The following is a 20,619-nucleotide window of genomic DNA, read 5'->3' on the forward strand; positions in this document are numbered from 1 at the left end:
AGTTGCATTAATGCTACTGTGAAGCACGGAGGAGGGTCTATCATGGTTTGGGGTTGCATGTCATGGTCCGGAATAGGTCAATTGTACCGTTGTGTAAGTGCAATGAACCAGGACCAGTACATTGGAGTCCTAAGAGATCACATGCTCCCTTCAGCTGGTGCTTTATTTGGCAGACAAGGTGAGTTTGTCTTTCAGCAGGACAACGCACTCTGTCACAAAGCTAACCGGGTATGTGATTTCTTAACCTCCAAATGTGTACGAGTCTTGGAGTGGCCTCCTCAGAACCCTGACCTCAATCCCATAGAACATCTGTGGGAGATCATCTTCCAAAAGCTGCAGGTACCCAAACCCACTGGTTTGGAAGATTTGTGGAGGTGTTTGAATGAAGCGTAGGAAAGCATTACCCCAGAAACCTTACATTCATTGGTCAAGTCCATGCCACGGCGAATCATGCATGTCCCCAAAGCCAAAGGCGGTAATACAAAATATTAAACATTTTTATTTTCAAGACATTTATATTTTATGTTGCTAACATTTGGGACAGTTATTAGTGTTTTTTAAATAAAATTTATATGTGTAAATAGTAAAAAAGTGTTATTTTTCAGTTGGGTGCATGACTTTTTGCCACCACTGTATATATAATATTTAAAAAAATTAAAATGCAAGACCGGAATATTTTTTTTTTATTACTTGATAGACTGCCTGCCTCAACCAAACCCTTAGCCGATGTAGCAGCACTCTGTTGCGAGTCAGGCTATAAGATAGTCGATATAGCAACACTCCCTTGTAGCAGCAGGCTATAAGATAGTCGATGTACCAGCACTTCCTTGTAGCAGCAGATTATAAGATAGTCGATGTAGCAACATTACGCGCATGATTTACAGTAAAAAAAATGAAAATAAAAACATTTTATCAAAAAAAAAAATAATAAAAACTTTGTTTATATTATTAAAAACTTAAAAAATATTATTAAAAAGAATGTTTTTAAAAACATGCTGGTCGATTAAATTTGCGTTTTTGCGGTTTTTTTAAAAAGTGATTAAATTCCAATTAAATTAATGGTTTTAACTTTATGACAACATGGAAATGTTGGATGAAAATCAAAAGTAATTAAAAGTGATGTATTTGTTGTCAAAAGAATTATTTTTTACCTTCTGTACTAAATATATATATAAATATATATAAATAAATAAATATATATATATATATATATATATATATATATATATAAATAAACAAAAATTTTGTAGAATACATTTTAAAGTTGTTTAAATATATATATATATATATATATATATATATATATATATATATATATATATATATATATATATATATATATATATGTATATATATATATATATATATATATATATATATATATATATATATATATATATATATATATATATATATATATATATATATATATATATATATATATATATTATTCTGATAAATGTAAAAAAATTACAGTAAAAATACTAAACCAGCATTTTGTTTATTTACCTTTAACATCAGCTACAAGCTAAAAATAAATAAAAGTTCATTGAATATTATAACTACCATTGTGATTAATATTATGAATACAAAACACAAAAAACACATGTGTTTAAAAAAGATTATAACCCTGAATATATCTTATATTTTTTTCCATTATAAATATCTTAAAACTTAAAGTTAAAGTATGTAATATTTTCCAAATAAATAGCATTAAATAATACAACTATTCTAATCAGTTGAATCCAATTGATTTTACCTCTGTCAGATGTGTTGGAGAAATCTGGGTAGGGATTGTCTCTAAATATATAATAATTAAAATATATTATTTTCAATATAACTTTACCTAAAGTATGCCAATTAGTTTATCTAAAGTATGTCAATTAATTATGTTAATCAACAAAAGTTCACTCTAAATCATTCCATACAAAGTATGGAATGGTTTATAATGTTTATAACTTTGTTTAATTTTGTTCAATTAAATTAATAGTTGATTTATTAATTAATGATAATTAAATTAATTAATAAATAAATTAACTTTAAGATATAAAAATTGATGGTTAAAATTTCTCAACTTGTGAATGTGCAGTTTGAAAGATATAGCTGTTTTAAATTTTTAATTTTCAATTTTATCGCGTGCTTCAATTTCTTTATGCCATTTTTTTTTTTAGTCAATTCAATGTTTGTGTATCTTACAGAAGACCACTAATAAAAACATAAACTGTGAAAACTGTTTAAAATTGAGTTCCATAAATTACACATCAACAATGTTTTTGAATTCCATAAACAAAATGTCAGCAGAATGCTAAACTTTGTACCAGCTAGTTAATTTATGCGGAATCATTGGTGTATTGAAATAGTTTATTTAAAAAGTACGAATGCAAATTTAAGTATAAAAGAAGCCAAGTTGCTAGCAGAAGGCAAAATTGTTGCAGAAAATTATCTTAATTTCGTTGAAAAGATTGTTTCATCATCATCAAGATCTTTAATATTATTAAAGATCATCAAATATAACATCAAATATATAGTTACACTTGCAGGAAGCACTTATTATCCATATTATTATTTAAAATTTTCTTAAAATTCACCGAAAAAGAATGAAGTAATCCAATAATAAAAGATGATCTGGTTCATCATTAACATCAGGGCTAGAATGTCTAGTAGTAGCAACAAAGTTTTAACAGTAATAGTTATAAAAAGAACCCACACATATTACCAGAAATAATATGTTTAATTTGTTGAAAGGCAAAAAAATACTTGAACAAAATTTAACATAATACTTGAATCTCATATATATATATATATATATATATATATATATATATATATATATATATATATATATATATATATATATATATATATATATATAGACACACACACACACACAGATATATATAATATATATATATATATATATATATATAATATATATACATATATATATATAATATATGTATATATATATTATATCATCATCATTACCATGTTTCATTATCACTATTTTTGCATACATATTTGTGTCCTTGCATTTCTTGATGTCTTTTTTTTTTTTCTACCAAGATCTTTTCTTTGCTTTAATCTTTAATGGTGTCTTGAAGTGAATTTGCTGTTTGAAGTGAAGATAGTTCTCTGAATTCTGTTTTTTTTCTATGAGGTTTTTTATGCTGCACCAGCTGATTGCTACACCATCCAATTGTATCTTTAAGATAACATAGATAATAGATTTATCAACACACTCTACCTTTTCTCCACTATTTCATTTTTTTACCACATTTTTTATTAATTTATATTTATTATCCAAAAGTATACTTTCTACGCCAACAATCAAAAAAGAAATTTTCATACAACTACATCTCTTATGAATCCATTGCTTAAAAACTAACAATAAAGTTTGCTCCAGCTCATTTACCCTTTATCCTAAACCCTTTTGCTTCAATTCCATCTTACCAACACTAAATTCATTGTATTAAATCTTCGTTGCAGTCATCCAGTTGTAAAAAGTTACATAAAATAATCAATAGATTTAATAGAAAATAATTAAATAACAAATCCTCTAGCTCAAAAGATTTAATGATTTTCTAAAGTTAAGCTCCAAGTTAGTGGGCCAAAACAATATTTTTAACCAATATGTATCATAATTATAAAATTTTTTGTTTTTTATATTATTTTGTAGCATATTTTTCAAGTATATGTCCGATGATTTACAATAGTTGCACACTGACTGTCTTTGGATACTGATGAATAAAATTAACTTCAGAACACAACAATTATAATATGTCTGCAGTTTTAATAAATTTTAATAATGACAAGTTAGTAAATATAAATATAATAGTAATGATAAATAGTCAATGACTTATGTGAGAATATATGTAATCCTTTTAAAGAATTAAGCAATACAATGGTTGGTGAAAATAATCCCTCTTATTATTAAACACAATTGGAATATTGTGAGAAAATGCATTTTAAATCTGACAAGATATTCAAATTTTATAACATATTTAAATAAAAATATAATTTGATGTGTAAAATTCAATACTAACAGTTTAATATGTTTAACAGTTCATACTGAACAGACATACCAGATCAATCAAGAGGTGCTCAAAGAAGTAGTTTTAACAACGTTTTAAAAGCTTTTAACTTGTGAGACAACAGTAAAGACAGTGATACATGATTAAAATTTCTTTGACTTGTTTTCCAATAAAATTGTAATTTTAATGGTTATTTTATTTGAAATAAGCAAATGAAATTATATAATCTTTTATATGTTAAACATTTTAAAAGTAGTTATTTTTGGAAACCACTTTACATAATAGGTAGAATCCTGGAGGGCGTCCCAAATAGGCCTAAGTTAACAATCCAAACAGTACCTGTATCAATGTTTGCTGGGTAATGTTTTAGTAGCACTTTATGAAGTCATAAAATGGTTACTAAGCTTTCTTTTTTTAAAAAAAAATTCTTTTTATATAAGTATAATGATTCTGTAGTAATGAGAAAGTTTTATCAAAATATCAATTCAGCTTTGAATATTTTATTTCGCCATGTAATATGGTGAGATAAGAATTATTAGGTGGCTAAAATAAATAGTAGGAACTTGGAATATGGGCAGTAAATAATATAACTACATAATTTGTTTGTTATTATTCATTAATAACATATTTTTTTGAACTAAATAATAAAAAACTTCTATAAAATGCTGTAAAAATGGTTAGCGCAACTAAGTCTGGCGGAAACAAAAGATGCAGGATTACTTTGTTAAACTGCCGAGCAAAGAAATAATGAATAAAACGCAACTAACCGTATGGGAATTTAGGTTGATTAGTGAAGCAGGAGTCAACATTTAATGGTTTATGAATCTAGCAGTAACCCTAGCGCTAGAAAGTGTATTGAACTTCATAAAGATTGTATATAAAATCAACTTTAAAGTGTTCAGATCAGTGTAACTGAACAAAGTGGGAGAACTCTGATTCTGCTGCTTAAGACAATGTTTACAATGATGGTGTTAATGATTATGCCAAATACAAAGCAGACTTAATAGAAGACTTGCATTACAATAAATCTAATTCTATTAGCAAATAGTTTTTAACTCTTATGCTTATAAATAATTTAAATCAGATTGTAAAATATTATTTTACTGTATAAATGAACCATAAATTGATAAAGCCTATATTTTTCACACGATAACAACACATTAATACGATACCTCTGTTAATTACTTTAAAAAACTTTTTTGACTTCAACTCATCTGAAATAAAAAATCCAATTATGGGGAAAAAATAATTTTTACATAGTAAACACAAAAATCAAAAAAAATCAATAGATCGTTTTGATGGTTTTTGAAGCTTGATATGTCAAGAACTGTGAGTTTTTGATTTAGGAAATTTTTATTTTAGAATCTCCACAACCTAAAACAACTTACATTGGAACTTTCTAGATCGCATGACTGCATCACAAAAGTTAACTTTAAAGCATCTTTTTATATCATGGCCCGCAGTCTATAAGTGACTAGTAATTTAATTGTCAGTTATTCTTCATGGATAGGGAGATGCATGTTAACATTATAAGAAACAAATATTTCAAATCACCATTTAAATGGAAACATCAAAAATCTGTATACAGCAATCGTAAAGACTGATGATATGAAAAATTTAAATTTCTATTACAGTGATTTTATCATTTACACAGTCCCATGAATTGAAATAAGACAACATATAGAAAATCTCTTTTTGCTACTAAATTCATATAGTTACCAACAGTAAACTAATTAACATCAAAATATATTTAATTATTTTATTGTACCTTATAGCAAGTTTTATCACTGTTCTGAGAGATAAATTATAGAAATTTTCTAATAAAAAGTGCTTCCTTCTTTTGTATCAATAATGCTTTTTAGACATCTTGGCATTGAAACTATCAGGTGTTCACAGGCCTCATGTGTTAGCTCTTGTATCCAGACTTTAAGTATTGACTTTTTTAGTGGATCTAGAGATGTAGGCTGCTTCTGTGAAACCCTATTTTTAACAAAATTTCAGAGGTTTTTTATTTGGTTGAGGTCCAACAAGTTAACAGGCCAATCAAGAACTTGTATTCAGTTGGTATAAAACCACTCGTGCACACCTTGGTGGCATGATGGGGTTCCCCATGTTGAATAAAGATTGTGCAATCGTGAATACTCATAAAATTTGTTAGTTTATTTTTTAAAGGGATCCCAAAGTGCCGAGACTTATGGGATCCTAAAGTGCCGAGAAGTTATGTTCATATTAAAGAGAATGAAAAAAAAAATGTTTGGGCTGAATTGTTTTGAGTAAAACAAAATAATAATCATATACCAAAAAAAATTAATTTTGTTGTTTTACTCAAAGCTCACCGCCTCCATGTTAGCCAGTCACCTTAAGTCTTTAAAATATTTACGCCACAATCTACAGACTTTATAACTTATTCAAGCGCATTTAATTCCAAAGTGTTTTAGTATATAACATCATTGTAGAATTTCAATAAATAATCTAAAAATTCTTTTTTTCATCAAATTATAGAATTTTTTTTTTTTTTTATTATAGATTACTAAAGAATTTGTTTAGTTATTATTATATAAAAGTTTTTTTTTTCATCATAAACTACTTTAAACATTTTTTAGTTATTTTAAATTTAACAGTTTTTTTAATTTGCACAGCGGTTTTTGATTTTTTTTTTAATCTTAACCGCAAGCCGCTGGAAGCCGCTTTACAATTTATTTTGTTTTGTACATATATTTTCACTCTAGACATAACTTGTTTGTTCTTAAGGTTTAATTAATTCTCTATATAATCAAGAACAAATAAGAGCCATATTGTGTAATTATAAAAAGTTATTACTTGACAAAGTTAAAAAGTATTGGGTAATCCTTGATAAAAAACTTTAAATTTAGTTCTAAAATAAAGCAGCGTTAACAATTAAAATTTAACGTGTAGAGTGTATAAGTATTTAGCTCAGTAATTACAAAAGAAGAAAAAAAATTTTTATACATTAAATGAGTTTTGTTTTAGACTCATTGTTTTAGTTACTATTTATAAAAACAATAGGTTAAGCACTTTGCATTTCTTATTGTTTAATCATGCGTGTTAATAACTAATAATAATTAATTGAAAAGTTCATTTGTTTAGCTTTCTATTGATATATAGTTTGCTATGCTTTTAAAGAGATTTGAATTTTAATTAGTTGTCAGTGTTATGCCATCCAAATTTTATTCAAAAAAATGCGCAGTTGCAACAAAAAGATTTTTGTTAAAATGGCTGGTAGTAATGAGTTAACCTTTTAAAAGTTTAATTAACAGCATTTATTTATTAAACTTTTCATCTTGAAATTTTTATTTAGTTATGCGAGAATATATTTAATGAAATTTATTGTCTGTGGTCCATGCTTGGTACATTTTGGCAAACTATAGTTGCCTAATTTTCATGATATTTGTTAGTTTTGGTTTGATAGCTGGATAGTTAACAAATTAAAAACTATGAATCTAGCAAATTAAAAACTATGAATCTTGCAAATTAAAAACTATGAATCCGTTCTTCACAGTAGACAAGCTTAAAAAGATGTTATGCAAAGTTTCTTTTAATGTCCCCTGCACTAGCCAAAGGATTGCAAATAACCTGTTTTTTATCAGACGGTCGTGAACATCTAAATAGTTAAAGATAAGAATCATTCTGGAAAAAAGAAGAAAACCTGTGATTGGAGTGACCGGTTAACTTGTTTACTGGTTTTCTTCCTTTTTGCAGACTGATTTCTACCTTTGAGTGTACCTAGTTCCTTAAACTTATTTATTGCCTGAAAAGTGTTTAGTGTTTCAAAAAAACACTTTTTACTTTTCATAAATAATGTGACATAATTTATGGATGACATCTTCCTTAAAAGAATTAATGTTTAAGAATTAAATTAAACTTTTAATGGAAATGTTTTAACTAAAAATGAAAAAAGCGCATTTTTACATGATTTTAATTTCTTTTCAATAAGAAATGATTATTATTTTTTAAATTTTTATAATTTTCCTTTATTTGAGAACCACCATGACATACTTTTAAAAACTTTTTTTTTTATTATTAGTAGGGACCCACTAATAATCAAGGGCCTCGAGGCACCCCTGAAAATACTTTTTATTCAAAAAGTTTATAAATCCATTATTTTTATAAAAGTTTATAAATATCTTATTTTATCATATTGAACACATTAAGATGCATTTTTTTAGACCTTAATGTGTTGTATATAAAAAAAACCAACATTTTTGAAAAATAAACTCGCAACAGTGTGAGTTTCTTTTAAAAAATGTTGTAAACCACTTTAATTTTAACCATCCTAATATATGTTTACAAGCTGTTATGACAAGTAAAATAGGGGTCATGACAGCTACTGTATATATGTATATATATATATATATATATATATATATATATATATATATATATATATATATATATATATATATATATATATATATATATATATATATATATATATATATATATATATATATATATGTTAATTATGTTAGTGTATTTTACAAATAGAGTGCTCAATGTTCTTAAAGAACAGAGCAATAATAAATTAGTAAAAAACACTTATCTAACTTTTATCTTCGACTTGAAGTTTCACCATTGCTGGATCATCAGGAAGAGTTACTAAATCTCAAAAAAAATTCAATTTATAGAAAAAATATTTTACAGGAAGTTATAAATTATTATAAAAAAATTTTAATTACTATATTTTTTTGTTAACGGGAAGTTACAGAAAGTAATTATGAAACAATTTTCTTTGAAATGGGGATAGTTTAATTTGGTCATTTGTTTTTATAATTTTTTAAGAGGTATTTATTTTCGTGCCTACATTTAGAAATTAATTCAGATTTTTTATTTAATAAATTTTCTTGATTTAAATGAGTAATTATTTCAAATTTTTCTTGCAAACATAGCATACATTTTTTGGAAATGTTATTATAGGCAGGGGCAGATTTTAGAATAGACCATTGTAAATTAAAATTTTTATTTTTTTCTTTTAAATCACAAATATATTTTGACAGCATAGTCTCTTTTGAATATTTTTTGTGTTTAAACGATTGTTTGTGGTTGGCATAACGTTTTTTCCATTCCCCTCGGTTAAGCCAATATATTGTTTATCAGGGTTGTTTTGTGAGGAAACAATGCACTTGTAAATTACATTTTTCGAAAGGCATTTTCCATTTAGAGGGCAATCTATTTTTTGTTTACAATTACAATAATCAGTGTTTTTTTCTTTTATATGTTCATTTTTATTAATTAACGAGTAGCTGTGGCCTTTTATAATTCTTTCTAAATTTTTTGTACAACTATAACTTACTTTAATGGTATTTCTGTTAAAAATCTTATATAATTTATTAGAGGGAGGAAAATGTTTGTCTACTAATTTTAGAAAAATTTTACCTATATTTGTTGAAACATTTTTGCTGTACGGGGGGTTGAACCAAATTATGTTTCTATTTCTATTACGCTTTTTTGCAATTTTCTTTTCAAATTTTAGCTCGAAATTTTGAAAGCCACTTTTTTTAAGGGCATCTTCATCAACGCGTTTAGAGGAGTTAAAAATATTTTCATTAGAAGAGTTTTGGTTTAGCCTATTGTTAATTGAAATTGGAATTTGTTTTAGAATTTGAGGGGGATGGTTCGAATTTACATTAATATACAATAATTCGTCATTAGGTTTTTTGTAGGGCTTATAGGAACTTTCTGAGAGGTTAAATGTGACATCAAGAAAATTCACTATTTTTAAATTTATATTTATTTCAATTAGGAAGCCAATATTTTTAAAAACTTTAATAATATCTTTTCTAATTTTATCGAGTTGTGGCCCTGATTTTTTATGCATTATTATTAAACCGTCGTCGCGATAAAGACCTAATTGATTAATTTGGATTATTTTAGCTAGGGTATTTAAAATATATAAACCTACCAAAAAACTTGGAAAACGCCATTAATTTAGAAGCTCAAAACATCGCCAAAAATATTAATTTAGATGCGAGAAGTGATTCAGTTGCACCAGTGCAAGCGTTTGTTTCGCTAAAAGATCACAAACCAAATTTTCAAAATAAACTCCCTTGTAGGCTACTAGTACCTTCAAAAAGTGAACAAGGGCACGTTAGTAAAATAAAACTAGACAAAATTAATAACTCTATTCGGGAAAAATTAGGTTTACATCAGTGGAAAAATACCACTGATTGGTTTTCTAAAATTAGCAATAAAAATGAATGCACATTTATACAATTTGATATTATTGATTTTTACCCCTCAATTACAGCAGAAATTTTAGATAAAACAATAGAATTTTGAAAATCCCATTTAGAAATTACTGAGGACACTATCCGTATAATTAAGCACTGCAGAAAAAATTTACTCTATCTTGATAAGGAAACGTGGAAGAAAAAAACCACGCACGAATGCTTTGATGTAACAATGGGAAGTTACGACGGAGCAGAAATTTGCGAATTTGTAGGTTTATATATTTTAAATACCCTAGCTAAAATAATCCAAATTAATCAATTAGGTCTTTATCGCGACGACGGTTTAATAATAATGCATAAAAAATCAGGGCCACAACTCGATAAAATTAGAAAAGATATTATTAAAGTTTTTAAAAATATTGGCTTCCTAATTGAAATAAATATAAATTTAAAAATAGTGAATTTTCTTGATGTCACATTTAACCTCTCAGAAAGTTCCTATAAGCCCTACAAAAAACCTAATGACGAATTATTGTATATTAATGTAAATTCGAACCATCCCCCTCAAATTCTAAAACAAATTCCAATTTCAATTAACAATAGGCTAAACCAAAACTCTTCTAATGAAAATATTTTTAACTCCTCTAAACGCGTTGATGAAGATGCCCTTAAAAAAAGTGGCTTTCAAAATTTCGAGCTAAAATTTGAAAAGAAAATTGCAAAAAAGCGTAATAGAAATAGAAACATAATTTGGTTCAACCCCCCGTACAGCAAAAATGTTTCAACAAATATAGGTAAAATTTTTCTAAAATTAGTAGACAAACATTTTCCTCCCTCTAATAAATTATATAAGATTTTTAACAGAAATACCATTAAAGTAAGTTATAGTTGTACAAAAAATTTAGAAAGAATTATAAAAGGCCACAGCTACTCGTTAATTAATAAAAATGAACATATAAAAGAAAAAAACACTGATTATTGTAATTGTAAACAAAAAATAGATTGCCCTCTAAATGGAAAATGCCTTTCGAAAAATGTAATTTACAAGTGCATTGTTTCCTCACAAAACAACCCTGATAAACAATATATTGGCTTAACCGAGGGGAATGGAAAAAACGTTATGCCAACCACAAACAATCGTTTAAACACAAAAAATATTCAAAAGAGACTATGCTGTCAAAATATATTTGTGATTTAAAAGAAAAAAATAAAAATTTTAATTTACAATGGTCTATTCTAAAATCTGCCCCTGCCTATAATAACATTTCCAAAAAATGTATGCTATGTTTGCAAGAAAAATTTGAAATAATTACTCATTTAAATCAAGAAAATTTATTAAATAAAAAATCTGAATTAATTTCTAAATGTAGGCACGAAAATAAATACCTCTTAAAAAATTATAAAAACAAATGACCAAATTAAACTATCCCCATTTCAAAGAAAATTGTTTCATAATTACTTTCTGTAACTTCCCGTTAACAAAAAAATATAGTAATTAAAATTTTTTTATAATAATTTATAACTTCCTGTAAAATATTTTTTCTATAAATTGAATTTTTTTTGAGATTTAGTAACTCTTCCTGATGATCCAGCAATGGTGAAACTTCAAGTCGAAGATAAAAGTTAGATAAGTGTTTTTTACTAATTTATATATATATATATATATATATATATATATATATATATATATATATATATATATATATATATATATATATATTATAGAACCCTTAGATGTTGTCCGAAAGTTTTTTCGATATTTTGTTGACAAAAAGTAAAAATTAAAATGCAAGACCGGAATTTTTTTTTTTTAATAATGATAGACTGCCTGCCCCAACCAAACCCTCAGTCGATGTAGCAGCACTCCCTTGCGGGTCAGGCTATTTGTCAGTCGATGTAGCAGCACTCCCTTGCGAGTCAGGCTATTTGTCAGTCGATGTAGCAGCACTCCCTTGCGAGTCAGGCTATTTGTCAGTCGATGTAGCAGCACTCCCTTGCGAGTCAGGCTATAAGATAGTCGATGTAGCAACACTCCGCGCATGATTTACAGTAAAAAAAATAAAAATAAAAACATTTTATTAAAAAAAATAAAAATAAAAACATTTTATTAAAAAAAATAAAAATAAAAACATTGTTTATATTGTTAAAAACATTCAAAATGTTATAAAAACATTCAGAATGTTTTTAAAAACATTCTGGTCAATTAAATTTGCGTTTTTGTGGTTTTTTTAAAAAACGATTAATTTGTAATTAAATTAATGGTTTTTACTTTCGTCCAACACGGAAATGTTGGACGAAAGTCAAAAGTAATTAAAAGTGACGTATGTGTTGGCGTAAGAATCACTTTTTTCCTTCCGCTCTTCCTAAAGCCAACAAACTATAGAACTATATATATATATATATATATATATCTATATCTATATATATTATATATATATATATATATATATATATATATATATATATATATATATATATATATATATATATATATATATTAGGAGGAGGTTATTTCACACCTACCTATAAAAACAGATTTTTATACTTATTCAATTATTTATCTATCCTCTATTTCTTTACTTTAATGTTTTTTAAATGGTAAAAAAAACAATTCATTTAAACATTGCTCCTAGAGCAAAAATAAATAAATATCCGCACTTTGTTTGCATGGTTAGAGCTCATTAAAACTTTTACCCCGTTTATTTATTTCTGAAAAAGTCTCAATTGAATGAAAACATCTTCCTACTTTAAAAAAAAAATCATCTTTTTAATGTCTAAGATACACAGATTAACTTTATTGATTGCGTAAACACTTAACATAAGTATCTCTAACATAGATGTCAATTACGGGTTTTTTTTGTTATTTTTTTGCCTCCACAGCAGTACCTACTGGAGTAGCAGGACGGGCTTATAAACTTTCTTCTTTATTATGTTTCAGAACATCATTTTTTTTTCAGACAATCTGCAGCTTATTAAGACTAATTACCTGAGTACATTAAAAAATAATTATCTTGACATATGCGCAACAAACTTCTACTAGTGTTTTGATATTTTTAGAAAGAAAAAAACTAGCTAAGTGTTTCTACTAACTTATTATTGCTCTGTTCTTTAAGAACATTGAGCACTCTATTTGTAGAATACACTAACATAATTTATACATATATATATATACTTCGTCGTGTGACCTTTAGCAGCCAAATCTGCTTCTAAACGATTGGAATACTTGTTCACAAAATTAGCACATATGCTAATAGGAATTTTAGCCTAGTCTTCCTTGCATATTTCTTTCAATTGGATAAGATTTCTTGGATCTCTCTCCTGTACCCTCAATTTCAATTCCCGCCACAGATTTTCAATTGGATTGAGGTCAGGTGATTGGCTTGGCCATTCCAATAAGTCAATTTCCCTCTCCTGAAACCATGCACGAGTTGCCCTGGCTGTGTGCTTAGGGTCATTGTCTTGTTGGAATATCCAACCTCGAGGAAGGTTCAATTTTTCAGCTGACTTCACAAGACATCTCTTAAGAATGCCCCAATACATTTCTGAGTTCATCCTTCCTTCTATGTTTTCCGATTCCCCAGGGCCTGCAGAAGAGAAACAACCCCAAAACATTATGCTGCCAACTCCAAACTTAACTGTTGGGACAGTATTCTTCTTTTGCAAACATTTGTCCCAGATGATTGCAAGTCCTTTTGCAGTTCAGACCGAGTCAGTGGAGGATTATTCTGTACTTTTCAAACTAAATTCCTAGCTGTACGGTCAGATATTTTTGTAGGACGCCCTGAACGAGGCAGACTAGCCAAAAGATGGAAGGATTTCCACCTCCGAACAGTATCATCAACTGTCGAAATTGGGATATTTAACACAGATGAAATTTTTCTATATCCTAAACCATCTCTGTACAGCTGAATAATTGATTTTCTAGTTAATTCAGACAATTCTGCAGTTTTAAGCATTGTTGAAGAGCGTAAAATTTAGACCACCTTTCAACGAAGATGTCAGGTAATGAATGACTGCAGTTAGAAAGAATCTATGACGTTCTTTTGCATTCTAGAATGTTCCAACGTTTTCTGATTCTAGAATATTACCTCGAACATAACGGATGACAAATTATTAGCAAATCAAATTCTTTTTTTACGATGTGTTGGATACTTTTTGAACCTTAACTTTTACAAAATTGCAATTATCAAGTCAACATTTAATGATATTGTTGTTTTGATATGATATTTGTATTTCCCATGTAAAATTACATTAGAATAGTGTTTGTTTATGTTATTTTGTTGCATGGTCTTTAACTAAATAAAGTTTTTCCTTTGTGTGGGATACTTTTTGCACACACTGTATATATATATATATATATATATATATATATATATATATATATATATATATATATATATATATATATATATATATATATATATATATACATATATACATACATATATATATATATATACATACATATATATATATATATATATATATATATATATATATATATATATATATATATATATATATATATATATATATATATATATATATATATATATATATATATATGTATTTATATATATATGCATATATATATATATATATGCATATATATATATATATATGCATATATATATATATGCATATATATATATGGGTTAAAAAAAAAAAACTTGAAAATTTTGAATCCCTATATAACTAGTTGATGATTATTTATGCCATATTTCAAAAATAAATGCAGTATTTAGGACAATTTTGTAAAAATAATGTATCCCACCATTTCAATTTTCTTTTTACAACATACCAGTATTTTTGTTCTAATCCAAAAATTGATAAAGAACAATAAAAGTCTTTTCACAGAAAAAAACTTCTTGTTTACAGAGGCTTTTCTTGTGAACAAGAAAAGTCTATGTGAACAAGAAAAGCCTTTTATGAACAAAAAAATTCTAAAGAAAATACAAAACTAGTTATAGTTTTTAACAATCAAATTGTTAGTTTACAGTTAAAGTTATCAATTAAATTTCTAGTTTCAAGTTGAAGTTACCAATTTAATTACTAGTTTTCAATTTTAAAGTTAAAAATCAAATCAACTAGTTTGATATAACAAGTCATGATAATAGATTGAACCAATATTTATAATAATTAATTACGTCAGCTACTTTTTAGTCAAAAAAAAAGTGAAAATTCAGTTTTCTTTTACTCAGCCATGGTGGATACAACTTTTGCAATATTTTGACAGCACACACAGCACAAATAATGTTACACTTTGCAGTTCAGGTGGAGGGTTTCTGGACCAGTGATTATCCAAACAAATTTCAGACACTTTTTAACTTCCTCTAGCAAACTTTAAAAAATATTTTTATTACCGATATTATTTTGTACATGGTATTTATTACCAAATCATACTTTGTTCCAGTTTGCAGAAATAAAATTACAGCCTTTGTGTAGGAGAGCACAAGAATAGTAATTTAAAAATGACTTCAGCAATCATTAAATAAGCCTGGTAGTGCATGAAGTCTCACTTTTGTGAGATTTCATGCCAAGTAAAATGTTCTTGCTTATTCATCAATTTTTGCATACAACTCTTGACTGAGTTGAAGTTGCAATAGGAGCTAAGTCTTTTTAGAGAATTCTACATTGTGAGGTTTATTTGATGATGACTTTCTTTATTTTTTCAAGACATTGAAAAAATAAAGAAAGACTTTCAAAAGAGCAAATGTCAGAAACTTTGAAACTTAATCAAAACTTATTGATATTCACAAGAATTATGATTGCTTTTGAGTTGTATAACTTCTACTTTTGGGTGGATGAATGGTTTCTTGCTTGTTTTTGAGTTACACTTTATTTTTATACTTTTGAGTTATATCTCTTTCTTTTAAGTTATACTTTAACCAACTTTACTTTTAGTCTGCAGCTGCAATTGACATTATAAAAATATATAAAATTTATTTAGCTATATTTTAACTTTATTTAACGACTGGTTAATCAAGATTAATACCTAATGATATATGATTATTTAAAATTACAGAACTAATATATTATATATGATAATTTAAAAATAAAGGACTGATATATGATATGACATATAATTTGCCAATATAGCGGTAATAAAATAAATTACCTGGACAGTAGCCACATGATTTTCTACAATGTTCCTTTGCATAGTGGTTCAATTGAACACAGAATTCAGGTACTTTTGCAAATGTTGGACAATTGTCATTTTTGTCCTCACAAGTAACTAAGAGCATAACATATTTGAATTGTATAAAATTATTAGTATAATTAATTATACTTATATTCAAAATATTATAATAATGCATTAAAAATATAAAAAACAATAACATATTAAAATATTATAATAAATCACAATTGAATTTGAATATAAATATTTATATTTAACTATTACCAATTAAATATAAGTGTCAAATTCATCTTAATTATCATAGAAAAAATTTATTAAAAATCATCCGATAAATCTTATTATCGTGCATCTACAAGCAATTTTTAACTTTATTAATAAGCGTTTCACAAACTCCGCTTACTATAAGTTTATAGACATTTTCCTAACTCTCTACAATAAACATTTTCCAAAAGTTGAAAAAGAAATTAAAGTTGAAAAAGAAATAAAAGTTGAAAAAGAAATAAAAATATCTAACAACTCCATGGACTACCAAAGGAATAAGAAAATCGCCAAAACAAAAACAAAAAACTCTAAATAAAATATCTAAAAAATAGAAGCGACGATAATTTGTCTAAGTATAAACAATATAAAAAGCTGTAGGAAAAAAATAAAGCAAATCCAAAAATTACTTTTAAATATTAGAAAAATACATACAAAATTTAGCAAAAAGATCTTATGAAACTTTTAAGTGTTTTGTCTTTATAAAAGCACTTTACAAAATTTATTAGCATATATATATGCACACACAATAAAATTAAAAAATATAATTGAAAAAGCATTAGCATGTATCAAATTATTAATTTAAAAAATAATACAACTCCACTAGGCTCCTCATTAATCGAATTGTAAAAGATGCGAATGCAGACAATCTGAATAACATTAAGTCAATCATGATATCAAATGTAATAACAAACTTATTTAAAAAAATTGCTATGTCTGAGGTTTGAAAACACAATTTGAAATTTTGGTTTCAAAAAAAACTGCAATTATACTACTTACTCATTGGAGGAGATAATTTAAAATTTAGCTAATTTAAAATGTAATAATTATATAACCTATCTAATACACAAAACACACAAACCTTCTAATACACAAAACATACCATTGATGCTAGTAAAGCATTTAATAAAGTAGATAGACAAATCATGATGCACTAACTAATAGAAAAAATTAGTTGTGTATTATACAAGTATTGTGGGTGCTTATTAGCATATGTTGAAATTATTTGTGTTGATAGCCAATTTGTATTGATAGCCAAACTTGAGTGGATGCATTATTAGTGTTCATAGCCAATTTTGATAATAAACAAATAAGAGCTAACTGGCAGCTACTAAATTTTATTTAAAAAGTTCACTAAAGAGTTTACTCAAAACTTTACTAATAAAATCATAGAGAAGTATAATAAGATTTAGTACAAGAAATTACTCAAGTACAGTCTATTGAAAAATATTTATTGCATTGACAAGAGAAGGAGTAATTAAGGATAATAACAGAGTCTTGTGGAACTCAATATCAGCCTGATATTTAGTTCCACAAGGAAAGAAGAGAACTGCCAACAATATCACCAACAACTACGCACTGAGTTTGATGAAAAAGATTTTAGCCATTTGTGAATTTGGCCTTGGGTTTCTTTTTTGAATACTTTATCTAAAAATCCTTTGTGAGGAACTTCATCAAAAGCTTTGACAAATTCAAGGAAGATTATATCAATAAAACCTTTGTTTAAAATTAATTCTGTTGCAAAATAGTGTTTCTGTTTAGGATTTGCTAATTTATTTGCATTTAGGCAATACATTACAGCACTTTTTGTGATGTTTTCCAATGTTAGAGAGGTTAACCTGTAATAGACTGAATTGATTTTACTTTCTTTTTTAAAGAGTTTTAAAGAGTTATGTAATATAGGTACAGGATGATTTCTTGAGAATATTTTAGAATCAAGAGATAATTGAAACAGAAATGCAAGTGGTAATGACAAAGCCATAGCACACTCGTTAAGTAAACATGAATGAACTTTATCTTTTCCAATTGATTTCCTAGTGTCTAAATTAAGTAAAATATTTTTAACAATAGTTGGTGAGAGAACAGCAGTGGTACTACAGTTGTAACTTGGTGGATTATCTTTTTTTATTGTTTAAATTACTAAGCTAAATATTTCTTTTTTTGTATTTCTAGGACACTGATACTCTCAGAAGCTTTGGATATTATATAATTATTAAAGTTGGAAAAGAGATTGCTTGTGAATGCGCTTTATCAGTAAGCATACCAATAATATTTTATCTGGAATAGTATAGTTACCATTTATTTATTTACAAAATAAACATATTCATAAATATATCGATATTAATTGTTGTTGGACTATTTGACAATATTTAACTGTGTAATGTTCACACAAAAAATATATATATAAAGGTCAAACTGAGAAGGCTCTAGGGTTAAGAAGGTATTTTTATTTTTTGCTGTATTGTTTGCAAATGTAATTGAATTTAGTATTTCATTGCCATTTGCATAATTTAAGATTTGTTATTGTAACCTTGTAGAGGTCTAAAAATGCAGCCAAGATAAGATAACCCTTTGGATTTAGAACGAAAAAATACTTTTACTTCAGAATTTTGATTCAATTGCCTCCATCAACCTAACAAATAGAGTCATGAAAATAAAATCATGTTTCAGTTCTAAATGTAATATGTAGCTTTTCAATTTTAATGTATTAACTTCAGAAAATTTTTTAACTCTTTTGCAGCCTAAAGTTTTTAAACCCTTTTTATTGAAGTTATTGCACATACATTTGCTTATAGAACAAGTTATAAGCATTTGGTTGATACTGTGATTGATTTTGTAAAAAATCAATCACAGTATTAATTTAACAATGATTTCCAATTTTTTAGATGTTTATCTGTTAACACTGAATACTTGATACATTTACATTTCTTTTATTACTTAATAAAAGTTTAGTCTTTAAGTATTTTAATAAGTTTTAATTTTGCATTAACAACCACTTGGCAACTTCCAACAAAGTAACTTCCTGTAAAAAAAAAAAAAAAAAAAAAAAAAAAAAAAAAAAAAAAAAAAAGGGACAATACTGCAATTCAAAAGAAATAATTCAATAATTTTAGAAATCACTCTACAAACGCCACAGGAAGTGAGCTCATTGAAAATGTCAGACTACATTAAAAGCTTTTGATATATCAAAAGTAATAACCCTCGCCCCACCGCCTCCATCCAATGCACAATAGAACCCTTTTGCTACAACAACTAACAAGTCAGCAACAGAACGAGACGATCAAACTCTTACTGATTGTCATAAAGTTAAACCCAAGAAAAGATATTAATTAAAGTTTATTAATTTATAAAGTTTAATAATTTATGAAGTTTATTAATTAAAGATTCAAAGACTTTGCTAATAGTAGTATGAATACTGATACAATGAATTGGAACCAGAGATGTCATTTTGCAGCAGGAAGAAAAGAAAAAAAAAGATTCAGCACTTGTTAAATAGTTTAAAGAGTAATGAAGAAAACTCTTGAGAAGATTTTTGTAAAACTGTGACAGTAATGTTGTCTCAACTACAGCTTGTGGTTTAAGCTGTAGTTGAGTTTATGTAGAAAATAACTTGAGTAACAGAGGGAGAAACAATTATGATTTCTACGATTCTATGATGACAGGAAGAGTGTAGCCATTAGATTTAAGCAATGAGTTAAAGAAAAAGTTAACTACAAACAGTTCTGAAAAAATTTAACAACATACTGTAAAATTTAAAAAGGAACTTTTTAAACTAATAAATAACTTTGTTATTTATTAGTTTCCACATTTCCACTTCTTGCAGGCTTATAATTATCTAATAACTTTCTGTCAAAAATTAGCTTAAGTGGTATCTGTTTCATAAAGTGTTTGTCTAACTCCTAAAAAATAATACACAAAACAAGACCTTAATAAAAAATGATCAATTAAATATAACTTAAATGATAAAAAAAAACTAATTTTGGTAACTGAAAATGTCTATTATTTTTTTAAATTCAGAAATAATACCTGGACAATAACCACATGATTTCCTACAATATTCTTTTGCAAAATGATTTAACCGCAGACAAAATTCAGGCACAATTGCAAATTTTTGGCAATCATTTCTTTTGTCTTCGCAAATAACTAAAAGTACATTTACAAACAATAAAAAAAAAGTTAAAAATTTGTCTCAGTATATTCATATGTGATTTAACTTACAAAT

The 20,619-nt window shown here is 26.4% G+C and overlaps 1 protein-coding gene across 2 annotated transcripts in view; it reads right to left on the reverse strand.

The window, feature by feature from the left end:
* Positions 1 to 20,619, reverse strand: part of LOC100200656 (mucin-4) — a 106,511-nt gene that overhangs the window by 40,536 nt on the left and 45,356 nt on the right. Inside the window, exons 9-12 of one of the 2 annotated variants that reach the window (XM_065807243.1) lie at positions 20,424 to 20,540; positions 16,338 to 16,454; positions 1,760 to 1,800; positions 1,510 to 1,528 (exon numbers count right to left, since the gene is read on the reverse strand). In XM_065807243.1, the coding sequence (XP_065663315.1) occupies positions 1,510 to 1,528; positions 1,760 to 1,800; positions 16,338 to 16,454; positions 20,424 to 20,540 (294 nt within the window). The remainder of the gene's footprint in view (positions 1 to 1,509; positions 1,529 to 1,759; positions 1,801 to 16,337; positions 16,455 to 20,423; positions 20,541 to 20,619) is intronic. The other variant, XM_065807244.1, reaches the window with a different exon arrangement.

The sequence above is a fragment of the Hydra vulgaris genome, chromosome 10 (assembly GCF_038396675.1).
Source record: "Hydra vulgaris chromosome 10, alternate assembly HydraT2T_AEP".
Classification (NCBI taxonomy): domain Eukaryota; kingdom Metazoa; phylum Cnidaria; class Hydrozoa; order Anthoathecata; family Hydridae; genus Hydra; species Hydra vulgaris.